Below are 17,556 nucleotides of genomic sequence, written 5' to 3' on the forward strand. Positions count from 1 at the left end.
CACAGGAAGTTGTTAAAAACTATATTTTTTTTATTTACGTGATCTTGCTCTCAACAGCAGTCAAACATTTCTGCATGCAGGGAGAATGAAGTCTACCATGTGAGTACAATATTTGCCTCTGCCTTTGGCAAACACGTACACACACACACACACACACACACACACACACACACACATAGACACACAGGGCTGTTTTTGTTATTGCCTTATCTCTGTACTGTAACCTATCACGCATTGTTAGGAAAAAGTCAACACTGACGCAATAACCAATTATTGTCTTCCAGGAAATACAAAATGAAGTGGGGAAAAAAAGGACTGCCGGGTGTTCAGTGCGGCTCATCTCAGCAGACCAACCATTGACATACAACATCACGCAAATCAAGTCCAGAGTCAACGCTGCAAAACGAGAATTAACTATATATAACATAAGATAATCCCCCTCTCCCTTCTTATTAGTTTCCCCTATTTTTTAACCTCTTGCTGTACATTTTGCTTGGCTATCACATACTGGATATCCTCTAAACATTGATGCAATGCTGATTTCTCTCTGTACATCAAAGCTGTTTATCTCTGTAACTCTTTATCACCACAGCGTGCTGACTAGGCTGTTTTTGGATCTGCTCATTGTGCCAGTGGCTGGTAGTTTGCACATCTTAGTCATTCACTCGGGTCTGTGTGTCAGAATGAATGCTTCATGCATGATCCACCTGTCAAACAGATGCAGTGATCAGCTCAACCTCCGCACAGGCCTAATCCTCACCAAACAGGATTACAGTCGATGCCAGCGCTTGCTTGTGTGATAGCATTGTTTACGTGTGCAGTGTGTGGGGTGAGATCTCGATTCACGTTTTCATTTTAAATATAGGCCTGCCCACACTGCCAGGATCACTAAACACTGCCAGTAATATTGACCGTTAGATATAGAGAAAGATGATGTATCTACAGTTTAAACAGACTAGTGGTCTTGAAAACAGGCTTTATTCTACTCAATAAACTTTATTTTTAACTATTTTAATGAATGTCCTTAAAGTATGTAAATCTAAAGGTATATATTGTACACATGACTGATATGGTGATCACATGTACATTTTTGTAATGCATTAGATGTTTACATGCATGTACATGTTCACATTCGTCACTTACCCTTAAAAAACATATCATTAATATTATACATACATACAAAAGAATCTATGAGTCATACATTATCCAAAATATACTGTACACGTTTATATGATTTGCGTATGAAAATAGTATTTCTGTTTTGTCTTACATAATAACAACCCCTGTCATGCATCTCTTCATTGTATCTGACATGTATTCATACATACATTCATACATACATGCTACTATAGTATCACATATGATTTAAATAGGGCCATATAAGGAAATCATAGTATGAATATAAAATCATGTAAACTAAAATCTGCACGAAAAAGCCATGTGAGGCAAAATACAAAATACACAAATATATAAATTCGCACAAAAAGCTGTAAGCTGTATATTAGCTACTTGAATGTGTTTGTAAGGGTGTACAAGGTCAATACATGCTTGAATCTTCTTTAAGATCTCACACTTCATTTCTCTTTTCTTTTACCACATCACCCCCGCATAATGAGTGTGGTGTTGCATCAGATGACATATCCTGTTCATGGTCAAAGCTGTTAGAAAAACAAACTTCTCTTAGAGGTGATGTCCGCAGCTGTTGGTACGATATTCGTTTTGATGGTGCGGCACTCCACAACGCTGACTGCATTAATGGAGATCTTGGGAAATCCTGCTGTTAACGGAGAAATGTCTTTCATTTTATGGCGATTCAAAGTAGCCTGTCTCTGTGCCATTCTCATTACACTGCTGTGACCTGCTCAGACGGACTGAGGGTTTCCTCTCTTGTCTCGTAGAAAGTTCATCAGAGAGTCAAACAGAGACGCGCTGCACTGTATGCAGTATGCCAAATCATTTGCTCACGTGTAAACAAATAAACATGCCATTAATTTCCTGCTTCCGGGGATAAAGAAATAACAAATTTAGGAAGGCAGCTGCTCACAGCTTCCTTTCAGTCAGCTTAGATAGCATTGATCTCCTCTTGTTTGTGTTCCTTATCTTTTGCAGTCTTGTTAATCCCACCCCTCAAGGCCCAGAGCATGTGACAGGACATGCACCTGTTTAGGCGACTCTTAACCCCTTCCATCACACTACCCACAGTCTTTCTCACAGCAGAGGAAGAGAAGTAGAAAATAAGAGGGTCGAGACAAGCATTAAAGGTGCTGCACAGCAGGGCTTTGTCTCTCCAGTCGGGACTTTTCCATGTAATAAATCCGATAATGTGCGACATGTTATAGGGGCCAAAACATAAAGCGAACACCAGCAGTGTTCCTAAAGCCATGCCAATGGCCCTGAGGCGCCGGCGCCGGTCAATGTGCTGCAGCTTGGACAGAATCCTGATGAAGTTGATGTAGCAGAAACTGCTTATCAGGAAAGGGATGCAGAAAAGTACCACGCAGAGCTCCAGACGCACAGGCAGGAGGACCTTCAGCTGAGCCTCTGTGAAATTCGCATAACACACCTCCGTCTTTGCGTCACCAACGGCAGAGCTAGCTGAGACGTTGTGGCTTGAGGTGGTATTCGGCGAGTCCTCGGTGCTGATAAAGGGCACGATGAACACAATGCTCAGGTGGATGAAGCAGAAAATCCACAAGAAGATGCTTGCGGCGACAGCATACACGGGTCGCCGCTTCAGGGTGTGCTGGATGGGGAAAGCGACGCCCAGGTAGCGCTCTACGCTGACCGCAGTAAGGAAGAAGGTGCTGTTGTAGATGGTCATGTAGAAGATGAAGCCAGACAGCGGGCAGAGGGCGTAGGGCAAGTCCCAGTGCATGTTGTTTATCACTTCCTGCATCTTGAAGGGCAGGAAGAGGAGGAAGAGGAGGTCAGAGATGGTCAGGTTGAGGAGCAGGATATCAATCGGGGTGGGTTTCTGCCTCACTTTTTTGCAGAAGGTATAGAAGGCGAGGACATTGGCTGGGAAGCCCAGCACAAAGGTAATGACGTAGACAGGCAGACAAAGTCCAGTATGGCACACTTGCATGGTGGCCTCGGTGTAAGTCAATCAGTCGGTCAGGGATCAAGATGTATCACATTATGTCCTTGACTCCAGGGGGAACGAATACACTGTGACATAAGGAGGTTTGATCTGTCAGGCAGCCAGAACCGCAAGAGACGAAGGCTTCTTATTGGGTCAGTGGCCTGGAACAAACCCGGCGAGACAGCGTGGTTTTCCTGTCCTAAACGATAAACCAACGCTCATCGTTTCCTCGAGGGCTTTGAGCTCTCCTGATAAGAGAGAATGGAAAGAGATTACCACACTGCACAGCACAGTTTTTCTACCTATACTGTCCATTTGACACCTGCTGTAAGAGTGCACTGCTTTCATATACATTATATTTTAGCCCACAAGCAGAAAGACCAGAGGAAGAAGCCAGAAATAAACTCTAAATCCTTTTTTTTTCCTTCTATATTCCCTTTAAATTTATTTCTATATCCCTACTTCAGAGTTTATTGTAGAGCTGAATTATCTCTTAATGAGGAGCCAGTGTTTTGGTCTGGCACATGGGATTGTATACAAACCGTAATGTTGCGTTATTGCTTCCTCTGTGTCGTAAACACAGCACAATGATGCATTTATCATTACCTTCCAGCCCCGGTTTTCAGTATATGCACAAATACTGGACATGCTGTTAAAATGATGACCCTCATAAACGTAATGACTACACTGGGGAAATAAGTGTCTCAAAGCTTTAGCTGGCACAACTTTACAACACACTTTTGTCATCAAAAGAATATCTGTATCTAATTCCTGCATCTTATCATAAAGGAAAATATTTAAAAAATAATGAAGGCTGAAGGAAAATTTAGAGCATCTAAAGAACAATTTCATTAATTTTAAAGAAAATAACATTTAAGGAACTTGTGATATTAAGAAAAGTTAGTTTCTTACCGTTTCTGTAACGAGTAAATAGTGTGTGACAGAAGCTTAACTTTTATAGTCCATGGTCAAAGGTGGACAACGTTTTTTTTTTGTTCTAAAGAAAAATGTGACGAAACCGAAGAAGTGCCACCCACTTAAGCAATTGAAGACTTCCTCCTTTTCTGCGGTGGCGGTCAGTTAACACCACCTCTACAAGCTTTCTGTTTCAACATTTATTTAAAGAAAAACATCAAAAAGAAGAATAATTGTGGTTTACCTTATTCCACTGCGTGTTTCTTGGCACAGCCGCATGTGGTGATTGCTCAACTGTTTTATTTGATCTCCTCTATTCACCAGCCTCCAGCTCCTACCTGCTGTCGACAAACACGTCCCCTATTTACATGATAATCTAAACATCCAGCGCAGATAATGGAAATTATTATTAGGGAGATGCTGCTGCTATTTATCTCCCACGCTCGCCAAACATGGTTTCCGGGGTAACAACTGGCCTTTTTGCAATACGAGTGGCGCAGACGGTCTCTGCAAGCCTGTCTGATCATAGGTTATTAAATCATATTTAGTTATCCATGCCCAGTGCTTCTACATGGATGCCTCTTCATTATAAAAAAGGAGAGCAAAGGCATTTGAGACAAAAGCGATGACCTGCTGTCAGAGCAGTGCCTGTCTTCACAACATATGGTGAGGACAGCAGGGCCAGCTATATGGTTAGGCAAACAGAGGCCAGTTGTTTGTACAGCCATATACTGCACACAATAACATAAAAAAAATGACTTGTGGTTTATTCAGAGACTGATGAGACTTCTCATTGTGAGATCACTCTGTGTGCAGAAGAAAAACACCCAGGGGTGTTGGAGATCAGTGGCCTTTTTGTATTTACTGCCTTTCATCACAACAGCAGGGTCAAGTTTCTATCAAAGAGGTGAAACGGGTGAAGGCACAGATAGTCATGTTAATTTCACAAAGTGAGAGAAACTTGCTTTTGAAGTAATAATGACTCAGACTTGTAAAAAAAGAGTCCTTTTGATGTTGGTTAATGTATGTAAATCCCTCTGAGGCACATTCACTTGAGCTTAGTCCTTAAACATTTGATTCCCATGTGTGAGTTTTGGATATTTTGTTACCGTCTGACATCAGTCCTCATGGTATTTGTCCCCTTTACCTTGTCAGTCACATCCTGCCCCTGCTCTTGATCTTATTCAAAAACATTCTTTCAACTTCTTACATGCCTTTGCACCCTAGACGAACGCCCAAAGAAGTTAATGTTTGAGGTTCAAAAATCATCACATTTGTATTCCACACATACATTTAAACGGTCACATTGTATTATGCAAGCTGGTGTGTTCCACCGTAAGACCTGGTTTTACAGAGTGACATCATGGGGTTTCTAAGATGCTTTTTGAGCTCAAACTTCCCTGTAACACTTGGTAATATTTCATCACTGCAGGACAACCTTCTCAGCAATTAGCCAGGGACAAGTCATCCTCCTGGCAAGTCACGGAGGAGCAAATCAAAAGAGAAATGTAGACAGGGTCCCGTTTTGCACTTTCACATTCCATATTTTACCTATTTTGTATCTTCTAAAATGATATCAGAGGCAGAATATCATTTTTCACAGTCAATTAAAGTTGTCTCCACTGCCAAAGGAAATTTTTATACGATAAATAGAGCTGAATATGTAATATAAAGCATGCAAGCTTAGATCATTAAACATATCCTCATTTAGTTAATAGCTTTAACTGCTAGAATTATTTTCAGTATAATTAGGAAGAGGTTGAGCAGAGCCGTAGCCAGGATTTTAGAAATACTGGGGTTCCCCTACCCCCAAAACCAAACCAAATTTAGATTGTTCATATTGTTCAGTGAAAATATAACTTTTCAGCTATATTTTCTGTACATTTTGTTCCCAACATGAAAGTCTAAATGCAGTTTAAATCCACGCTGCTAGAAAAGAAATTGGCAGGGAAATACTGACTACTTTTTCTTTGTAAAATAGTCAAATGTTTATTCATTCAAAACATGTTTTGACATCTATGAGTAATAGTGATGCATACTGTAGGCTATATTTTTTAGCAGATATTTAGCTATTAGCTATTTAGCTATTTTAGCTACCGCAAATATTTGCAGTAGCATTTGTAGGAGCAATAGTAGGGCACTATGGCAACACACATGGGGAATTCATTTTTCCAGGTGTGTTACATGTGCTTATAAATGCACAAAATAAACAAGAAATGTAGCCTCTAGGCAGGTGTGTGTGTGTGTGTGTGTGTGTGTGTGTGTGTGTGTGTGTGTGTGTGTGTGTGTGTGTGTGTGTGTGTGTGTGTGTGTGTGTGTGTGTGTGTGTGTGTGTGTGTGTGTGTGTGTGTGTCAAACAGCGTCAAACAGGCTGAGTAGTGTGAAAACAGGTTGTGAATAAGAGTAGCAGACCCACAACCCTGAGGTGATTTTCAGTTGAGTTTGGGACAATGGGAATAAAGTCTGACAAAGCTGATGCAACAGGATGATATTTGTATGGTTGGAATGGTATGGAAAGTAAGGTATGGCTCAGATGCACAGTGTTGAGGTACAGAGAGGTACAGAGAAAATGCGGAAGCAGCGGGATTCGAATCATATCATACATTATAAAAGCAAGGAGCAGAACGATTTATTGGTGTGCCAATGTATCAGGTCTGAAATATTAGAAACGACGTGCAAATGCCGGTTCCTCTGAGAAAAATCTATAAAAGATTTTTTCTTCTTACATTTTACATTGTTTTCTAAAAGTTTATTGGCCTCACTGATTTTTTTTTTCCCTCTTAAGTATCCCAGAGGTTAAATAGAGAGGGCGGACAATAAGGCTTAATGGAGCTGCTAACTATAAACTAATTACATTAGTGAGTATTTTAAAGGAGTGTTTTAGTGTCTCATGGAGTCTCTGAATGTTCATGGAGGAAATAAATGTGGCCGACACACGTTTTATTAATTAATATCAGACTTATAGAAATAATGAATTGAAAAATATAAGAATAAGTGTTGGTCTTTAGGAACCAGCTTAAACCTTAATAAGAGCCACCATATTGTTGCATGATGATAATAACCCAGAAATTGAACTGGCCGTCACTGCGTCCCTCTGCTTTGTTCTCACTGGGAAAGGCCGCTTTGAAGTTCAATTGACATGGCTGTTATGAACAAAATGTCAGTGTGCTTATGTTGTTAAAGAGCACAAACATGGGCAGCGTACACAAGAGCTGGCTGTCGTCAACAGCCTTTTAAAGAGCAGGTATGAAGAGAAAGAGGAGGTTGGAGATGATCGAGTGGTAGAATAAGTGGATGTGATTGTGTGCTTCCCCTCTTTGATTTCCTGTAAATGGAGTAAATACAAACACACTTATGAGAAACAGGAAGGAACTAAATATACAACTGATGACATTTGCAACTCCACATTAGAAAAGCACAAAACCTTTCATTTTTCTCAACCTCTGCTGCTGTATTTAAGAAACATGTGATCTGTACGTAAGTGGGGGAAGTCGTATTCAGATCCTTTAAGCAAAAAAGCATTAAAGAGTGCCCCGGCGTGGTTAGATTCTGGAAGGAAATATCTCTAACTTTAAGTGACATTCTTAAGATCAGGATCCCAGTTTCCCATACCTCTGCTTAATGATGACTCTTCTGGCATAAACGTATTCTATGGGCCGGACTCACAGCAGCCAAGAGGATGCTGGCCCTTAGGTGGCAGCCGCCAAATTCCTTGGCTTGGCAGCACTGGGCCAATTCATTTCTTGAAATTGTGCTGATGGAGTGGTCCGTTGCCCATATGCAGGCATGGGAGGCAGCATACAAGTTAGTTAAAGAAAGGGTGCAGCATGGTCGACCTTGATCTTTCTGTTACATTTTTATTTGGGGAGAGATCCTGGGTGGGGGGGATTATGGGGAGTCGCCTTGGGGTGGGGGGGTGTGGGGTGTTATAGGTGTCCTAATACTGTTGCTTTCCTAATGATGTGCAAAGGACTTTATTTCTGTTACATTGATGTTAGGAAAAGAAAGGAAAAATTGTGTATATGATGTGATTATATATATTTTGTACATTTTTCAATAAACAATTGATCGCAAAAAAAAATAGTCCACATGTAAAACTCCTACTTATTATAACGTTATAATAATAACATCTTGCTTACGTCAGGAACAGAAGTGTTATCAGTCAAACATGCGTATACACGTTCTGCAGAAAATGTGCTCATGTAACTGATCATTATAAAGGACATTGTTAAATTGGTAATTCTGATGATCAATGTGTAAGCAGCATTTTACTGTTGTAGCTGCCCAAGGTGGAGCTGATACCTAAAAGGTTATGTTTTCGGTTCGGTTTGTTCTTTTGTTTGTCTGTCAGAAGGATTACAGAAAAACTACTGGCCCGATTTTCATGAAACTTGGCAGAAGGGTGTAGCATGGGCCAGGGAAGAACCCATTACATTTTGGAGCGGATCTTAATAACAGTGCAGATACAAAAATCATGTTTCACTTATCGGTACGTTAACATTACGAGATAGGACATTTGCGCAAAATAATCAGAAAAATGATTTCCCGACTGGGAAAATTCACATTAACATTGTGAGATGGGGCATCCCATGGCGGAGGCCTGCGCTCTTCGAGTGCCCTTCTAGTTTGAACTACTTTACAGCTAGGTACAGTGGTTCCCAACATATTGCTTTTTTTGTGAAATATTGGAGAGTTGAAGTTAAGAGGGGAAATCTCTCTTTTCGTGGCATTGCTAACAAATCACAGACTTTTCAAACATGATGAAACATGGTCCCAACTGATTTTTAATAAGAGGTCAAAATGGTTAGAAACCACATGTTTACTCTTTAACAATGCATGTGCTGTAAGTTATAAGATTATCATATGTTTTCTTTATAAAATCTTAATCAGAAAAGTAACATTTCCTGCTGAATTGTATTATAGAAGTATAAATACAAAGTATGCGAGGTCTATTGAGATCCGCAGGATGACGCAAAACGCATCCCTGAGGTTCACTGCTCTGCTCCTCCGTGCATTGGCGCCACAGAAGAAAGCCAAACACCATTCATCTAAACACACTGCACTCTTAAAGTTGACATAGACCTGGATTAAAATCGGCAAATCATCCCTTTCCGTAGAATTTATATACAGAATTTATTATTATACAGAATATTTAACTTCTTGTCTTACCATTGCATTCCATTGATCGGAGGTCTAATGGGCTGCATTAATTACAGTATGTTGTTAACAATCAACTGTCATAAGTCACACTATTTGTTTTTATTTAGTTGAACACTGTAGAAACAGCAAGGCTTGCTAGCTCATACAGCTAATTTGTCCAATTTCACAGTTTATCTGAGCAGCATATTGCAGTGACAGACTCAACTGCTTCTTATCAGCAAATTTGTTTTGGTCCACATCAGAAAAGACAAACCATTATCTCACAAAAGGACTGTGCACACAGCCACAACAGGCCAGATGCAAAACATATAGAATGATTTCCACAGCAATCTGCTTCCTCAGAGACCTCATTGCATTTGAAATAAAAAGTTAATTGTGTTACATCAAGTAGATATCTCAACAATGAAGAGATTGTGGTTCTGTGCTTCACGGACTTGAGCGTCCCAGAAGCCTCCTCACTAATCCCTCTTTTAATACCCAGAGCATGAACCTATAAGCTTCCTTATATTTGTAGCAGAGGAGAAAAAATAACAATATAACTCTACCATCCTGACAGAAGAGTTCAGTGGCTGCTAAGCTACCATATTGCTATTTGAAGAGTGACTTTGCTTCTGATATAGCTGGACTCATTTTGTTCCCAGTGACACATTCATAAAATAAAGCTTGCTTTGTTGAAAAGATAATCTTGCACATTTGGCTGGCAACCTTATCAAGTCCGACCTGAGTCCAAAGAACAACTGTTCGGACGGAAATCTGTAAGGAAAAATAGACGACAGTGTAAAAGCCATTGAGGCAAAATAGATTTCCAGCGCCTGGCTGCCCGCCCATACCAGCTAATCAGTTTTATAATGATCACATCAATTCCTTTTACAGAAAAATACCAAAAGGAAACTATCGTGTAGTCTCATTTCAAAGTGCTGTGCAGTCTCTCAGACTCTCAACACTGCCAACATTAATATTTCAGCCAACAGCATGTGGTGATACTCTGTATATGATTGGTGTAAGTCTTGTAAACATGGAAACCAAGATTAGTTTTCAGTGTAACTTTGCTCAAGCTTATGATCAATGTTTAGATTTTTCAAACTTCTACCCACTACTGGGACTAAGGCCAAGTCACACACCTGTACAATGAATCCAGGTTGTGGGCGTTTATTGAGTTATCTGGTGTTGCTGGGAACTCACAACGTGGTTGTAAAAGATGATATGATATCGAGGTTGACGGATGTATGAACGTGTTTTCAAAGTGGTCAGAGATCACAGTCGAATACAGCGTTAATATTTGAGGTTCCAAAGCAATAATGCTCTTGCGTCATCGGCCCTTCATTATGAGCCGGAAAATGATGAATATGAACAACAGCTTGTTGATTGTTTATAGGGCTTGTTGAACTGTGCTCTGTGCCGCCCGTCTATTGTGTCACCATTATTTGAAAACCGGCCTCCATTATTTGTCTTCTTTTTATTTACAGTACAATAGATCCTTGATTACCAACATTTTTGGGTTCTGGCTTTCACACAAAATTTGTCTCAATTAATCAGCTATGATTCAAGGTCTTGAATACAGATGCTTTTAGTCAGTTCAGAGCCAATAATGAGAATTTAGTTTTCATTGAACAACTGCAGAGCAATAAATAAACTGAATTGATGTTGAAAAAGCTGCTGATCCTCAGACCAGGAGCTTGTATCACGGAGATAAAAATGTCTTGAAAGATCAAAAAGCAGAACACATAAAATGCATCTCATTGTAGGAGCAAAAGAGAGTTAAATCAATGGTTTTGACAGTTTACGGTGGGTGATTGGCGAGATAAAAAGGAGGCCCCGATTGGACTGGAGCCACGAGACGGCGGCATCACACTCATTCTTGGAGGTCGATGAAACTTGAAAGTCACTATTCTTCTGATTACAGTGTAAAATTGCTCAATAGATGTGCAGAATACACTTCTTTAATATCTTATCAGCGTAATGGGAAAGAGGGCGGGAAGGCAACTGAGCTTCTGTGTTCAGGTGAGATGAAAGTTTTATGATTGCCATGGGGAACATTTGCAAACATTTGAGAGTATTTAGATGAGAGTCAGCTCCTAATGACTTCACACCAACTCTCTTCTATAAATGAAGTATCTCTAAAGCCAATAATTCCTCTTCCTCATTTCATTTACAAGAAATTACAAAAATGTGATAGGACTGAAAAAAGCTTCATTATAGGAAGAATGTAATATATAATTGAGAAATGCCTTCCTTATTGTCTTTTGTTGTAGTGGCTTCACATTAAACAGGTCCAATATGTTAAAGCAATCAGAATAACCATATATATTTTTTTCACTTAAAATACATTCAAAAATAGTCCTGTAGTTTGTGTGTCTTATGATAGCATCAAACCAAAATGTCTACCTCTTTGTTTAAAATATAATGTAATTTATGTATTTAGCCTTTTGCTCTAATCAAGCTGTCCCAATTTGGTATCAACAAAGTCCATCTATGTATCTATCTGTCTATCTATCTATCTATCTTCAAGCATGCATTTTCTTATGAAACTTTGTTCAGTTTCAAAAGGCTTTAGTATTTAGGAGTTTCCTCCACTTTAAGTTGTTTACCACTAATAATATGTATATGTAAGGTGAGGCTGGTAACAATAAAATAAAATTACCAACAGTAATAGTGGATCACACCAATGCATTCTCACGAACGGGTTCATATGATATTGTACGAAAATGTATGCACACCAATTCGTATGATGTCCTACGAAATAAGGCGAACGCCAACTGGTTGCATGATGCCGGCCACAGAGCTCCGTGTGCTGTCGGCCGTATAAGCGGGAAGCAGCCGTCGTTGCTAGTTGAGTTTAGTCAACAAAAGGTTAGTGGGAGCCGGCTACAGAGCACCGCGAGATGACGGTCCTTTCAACGGCCGTTAACATTTGAGTTTAAAAAAAAAAGTGTGAATAATGTGGCGACAACAGTAATGTTTAAGCACCCAAACGACTAGTTTCGTTTAGGAAAAAGATTGTTGTTTGAACCCTAACCGTTGACCTCCACTTCATCTGCGTAGTTGAAGAACTACTAACACTAACCCTGAAATGTGAACTGTGTGGGTGTGGTTTGATCAGATTTGACTCTGATTGGTGCACGGAATAGCTCAGCTCTTTCAAACTAAACTCCGCCCACCTCAAAATGGTGACAAGTGCACTGACAAAAACACAAATACAACCAAAACTCTTCTAACTACCAGCAAACTGCGTGCTCATGTAAGATCCCGATGATCATAGAAAGACACTGATTTAGAAAATAAGTTTTCAGGGCCTTTAAGATAATAAAAATACTGTCATCTTTTCAATTTCATCTTTTAAAGAATAGTGCCTAGTAAAGACTCTTGTATGCCTCTATATATAAGCTTTGAAATCTTTGCCACTGCAGAATGTAGATATGATTAAAAAAAAATATTGTATATTACACTGTTTCTTTGAAGTGCTTTTGTTTACTCAGGCTGATAGAAGCACTTTTTTAGGTCAGCAAAAATGTCATTAGAAAATATTGTCCTTATCAAAAGCTGTTGATAAGGATGATAGTGAGCAATTTTATATAAGTAAACCCTGCCAAAATATTTAGTAAATGTCACTGTTAACTCCCACAAAGGCTTTTGTAACATGAGGTAATATGGCACAGTGGCATTTTGAAGGGCAGAGATATTCCAAGGGCCACATTTTGCAACATAAGGTCAAGTAAAAAATAAGCCGGAACATGTTGGTACTCACAAGGTCTGCAACCAATGTTTTTTTTTCATTATCAATTCTTTTTTTTTCTCAAAATAATCATTTAGTATTAAATGCCAGAAATAATGACAAAAGCCCATCACAAGTTAGCAGAGCTTTAAGTGATGTTTATACTGTAAATGACTTAGTCTGGAAATAAACTAATTATTATTTTCTAAATTAAAATAAAAATCAGCAATGTTTGATTGGTTTTATGTATGAAATGTATTCTCAAAATTAAGCTTTTCAGCTTTCAGATGATCATTTTGGCATATATCAGCCACTTTCCCCCTTCCACCAAGGCCTAAACTCGTATTTTACATTTTCCGAGATGCCATCAATGTCCATTTACCACATGTCCTCATAATGACCTTTACGACAACATCGACAATCAACATTGATAATCCCGAGATGACAGGCCCAGGATTAACATTGTTTTGTTTTGTTTCTATTTTGCAATCAACATTACAGTTTTTTTACAATCACTTTGGCACTAATTTCAGAACCTTGATGTCATTTTTCAAAACTCTAGACACAAAACTCACAACCAATGATCAAAATACAAATTTTTTTCAAAACTTTAACACTTGTTTCAATTGCTTGGATACATAACACATAAACCTCAGATCATTTGTTCATTTAACAAAGATCACCTGTTCATTATAACACTTCTTAACATCAAAGTACTATTATTTCAAAAGGCAATTCACACATTACATTTCAGATGATTGTCTATTCATTTTATTACAATGATCTAACTATCAATTGATACAACTGCTCAAAATGATAAGTAAATGTTGCGTTACATGCATTGTTGTATGGAAACAGACAAACAATATACCATGTTTAGATCATGAAAGTTTCAAGATAACGAGATTCATTGTCGCGATTAGCGTGGAGCATGAACCAATTAGACTACATGATCTATGGATGTAATATTTCATCATCCTTCTTTACTGTAATGTACTACTGTTTATCAGACACTGCTTTTATGGTCCCATGTACCACCTTTAAGACTATTTACTGTATTGACAGTACTGCACTGTATGGATGCAGGCAAACAAAGCTCTGGTCGGAGTTTTTAGAAAGAATCGTTTTCAGAGGCGAATTCTCCATTTGCATGTAAACGAAGGGCACAAACAAAGGGACTTTTTAATTTCTTTTTTCAAAATAACCATGAACATGTAAACAGGGTATGAGTAACACTGGAGAGCTTGGCAGTAACACACAAGACAATCTGGGGGGGATGCTGTGGGACTAACGAGGGAATGGGCTGCAGGTGAGTTGGGGAAACCAGGTGAGGGTAACGAGCTGATTAGCCAGGCCTGACGAGGAGGAAAGGTCTGAAATGACAGGAGAGTCAAGCAAAACCAAATGAAAACAAAGTTTTCATCTAATGTCAGTTGGTAAAACTTTAGCATTTATAAGCATTACATACTGGTTTAAAACACATTATAATATCAATGTAGGCAGATAAAATGAAAAATGCTTATGGATATTTCTGTTTATTAAAATAATGTTGGAAACTATAACTTTTGTTGAAAACTCCTTCGAAGCATCTGTCATGGTGTCTACAAAGTTGAACATGAATGATTGAATACACTAGCATACTAGCATATAATTTTGCATGTCATAATATGACATGCAAAATTTAAAATAGTTAAATTTTGCATGTCATATTCTCAACATTTATTCAAATCTTTCAATCATGATGGTGTACTTTAGTGTTTATATAAAATAAAGTGTTTCTTTTTGTTTTTAACCCCTAAAGTTATTTTAGACTATAACTGACTAAGACAAATGCAAAACAATGTGACTTGATGTGATTCTTTAATCAGAAATGTTTAATGAGTTGCTGAAACTATAAAATTAATGAATTCATTACGGTTGACTAATCTGTCACGTAATCCATTCTCATTTTCTCCTGTGGGTGTAAAAAGATATATTTAGAATTTAAATGTAGTTAGGCTGAGCTGCTGAGCACAAATAAGTAGGGCAACGCATCCATATCAAATAACACACATTCACATATACTGGGGCCACATATTGTATTTAATGAGGATGCAGGCTTGTACACAAGAGCCAGACCAATGATATTGGTTGATAACAGGTTACTGATATTTGTATTGGCATGGGTCATGGCCAAAAATGCATGCATTGCACAGTGCAGGAACAGCATATGAGCACACCATTGTTAAGCAGACTCTATTGTTAATATTAATTGCAGCAAGCAAGCTGGCAGAGCAGCTGTGCAGATAGTTATACTGTAGTTCAGCTGTAAAAACCTACCTTCAGTACACACACACACACACACACACACACACACACACACACACACACACACCGTATCTGAGTCATGAGTATTTTTGATTGTGTGTGCTCTGCTTTACAGTCACAAGAAAGTAGGCCAGTGGAAATCAACAGTCAAGGAGTAACTGAAATCTATCCAGCCAGTGTCATGCAATATAAGTCGTGCTAAAAGCAGAGTACAGCCTGTGTCCTGCAGGGTGTTTAAAGTTCCAATGACGGACTTATGAAAAAAAGCCATATGGTCTACACTGCAGGCGTGGCATGTAGGACAGCAATGCTCATTTAATCAGGCTCCTGCTGCCACATACAGCACCATTACTCACCGTGACACGTTCAAAGGAGGCTAACGGCTGAAGTGATAAAGCAAACGTCTTTGTTTCTTCTTCATCCCCTCCCATATGTATATGCGCAACTTACAGCACACAGAAAAACACACTCAGTTTATCGAAACTCAGCTAAGTTGTTTGTCTTGCCACCGCTGCAGTTTTCCTACTGGATTTATACACAGATCTCTGTCACCTCTGGTTGGTATGTTGGAATATTTGAATCTCTTGTATACTTTAAGGTGTTTGGGTTGGTTTGCATGGCCTGTAGCTATGTTGGTGTAATGCAGAGTCTGAACAAGGCTCTGCAACATACTGTAGTGTGTTGTGCATGCATTGCACGCATACAGAAGAGGATTAGGGCCACATGTGAAAAAATTTATTGAGTATTAAGGTCAGAATTCTGAGAAAAATTCAGACTTTTTTCTCAGAATTCTAAACTCAGAATTATAAGAAACAAGTCTCAGAATTCATTAAGTTATTGAACAAATAGATTTTTCACATGTGGCCCTAATCCCCTTACGTACACGCAGAACTATGTAACTTTTGACAGAATAAATAACACATACTTCTAACATACTCCTGCTCAAGTCAATACAATCTGCCTCACTTCTGTTTGATCACTAGCTCATGGTGGCTAAGATTAGCTCTCTCAGTTCACTTACTTGACTATGCTCTACTTGTGCTGGTGTTACAATTATGTTTTAGCATTTACCTTTGTTACTTTGTTATGTAAATGTCACTTGTGGTCAAAGGGGTCATTGTTCAGCAAAAGTTACATAGTCAAAGATCTAACTGAGGTGTAACATCCATTAACAAGTTTTTGGACAGGGAATATTCTGTGACAACACTAATTCCTCCTTGTTAAATGTTTATGTTAGGCCTCCATAAGAGTCAAAAACTAATTTTGTTCATGTCAGAAAACAAGTAGATGGACAGAGCTGAAGTACACAGACTGGACGGAAATGCTTTAAATGGAACATGAAATTCACAGAAACACAAAAGCCATGAACCCCATTTTGTTAAGTATCTCTTCTCTAACTGTGATTCTTTCCTTTTTGTTCTTGGCTCACATACAGTGACTTGTGCATCTGCTTTGTTTTGTACGATCATCTATTTTTCCTTCTGCTGAATATGGATTTTTGCTGCAGCACATGGCTTAATTACGAGAAGAGCTATCTGCTCTCTTTTCTTAGAATTTCAAACAGAAGATGACGTGCACTGTGGTTACTCTTCTGGTTACTTCTGTGGTTTCAGCCTGAACTGTTCCTAGAAATCTCAGACTGATCTCATGAAATGGCGCACCAATTCATATGCCATTATTGCCGTGTTATCAAGACGCATACTCGCTTTTTTGGCGCGTATATCAACGCCGTTTGGCCTCCACTGACTTACATAACCTTGCGATTGCGTGTGAATTTACGCCATAGAGAGTAGTATGAAAGGGCGAAAATCCGCATGAGGATGTTGGTCGGGGTGGAGGATGGGTAAAACACAGGATTTTCACCCAGGAGACCGAAGATCGTGTCCCATGTGTCGCGGTTCCTAAACTCAACCGTCGTTTTTTCGCTTTCACTAAAGCCAACCCTGTTCTTCTTTTCCTAGACTCATCCGTCGCCTTATTTTTTTAGTAAATCCAACCCCGTTGTTCTTTTCCTAAACTCAACCATTATTCTTTTCCTAAACCAAACCCAACCCGTGTGTGACGTTTCCTAAACTCAACCGCCGCTTTCTTCTCGCGATAAAACGCCACGTGGCGATAACGCATATATGTTTACGTCCGCTGTTTACAGCGTTTACATACAAGCGGATCTGTATACAGCGTAGACATACACGCTAAATGCATACAGATAACACACCACTTGGCTTAAGAAAGTCGGCGTGTATGTTTACGCTAAGTCATGATATCACGTTGCAGATCTATATCTACGGGCGCCTTGGTAGCTCACCCTGGTGGAGCACGCGCCCTTATGTAGAGGTTCACTCCTCGACGCAGCGGGCCAGGGTTCGACCCCGAACTGCGG

General features: G+C 39.2%; 1 protein-coding gene across 1 annotated transcript; it reads right to left on the bottom strand.

Annotated features, from left to right (window-relative positions):
• Positions 1-2,062: 2,062 nt before the first annotated feature.
• On the bottom strand, positions 2,063-3,085 carry LOC114557813 (free fatty acid receptor 2). Its single transcript, XM_028581481.1, has 2 exons — positions 2,603-3,085; positions 2,063-2,569 (listed from the first exon to the last, which is right to left on the bottom strand). The coding sequence occupies exons 1-2, from the start codon at positions 3,083-3,085 to the stop codon at positions 2,063-2,065; spliced, it is 990 nt and encodes a 329-aa protein (XP_028437282.1).
• Between the last annotated feature and the right edge of the window lie 14,471 nt (positions 3,086-17,556).

Source organism: Perca flavescens, chromosome 6 (genome assembly GCF_004354835.1).
Source record: "Perca flavescens isolate YP-PL-M2 chromosome 6, PFLA_1.0, whole genome shotgun sequence".
Lineage (NCBI taxonomy): Eukaryota > Metazoa > Chordata > Actinopteri > Perciformes > Percidae > Perca > Perca flavescens.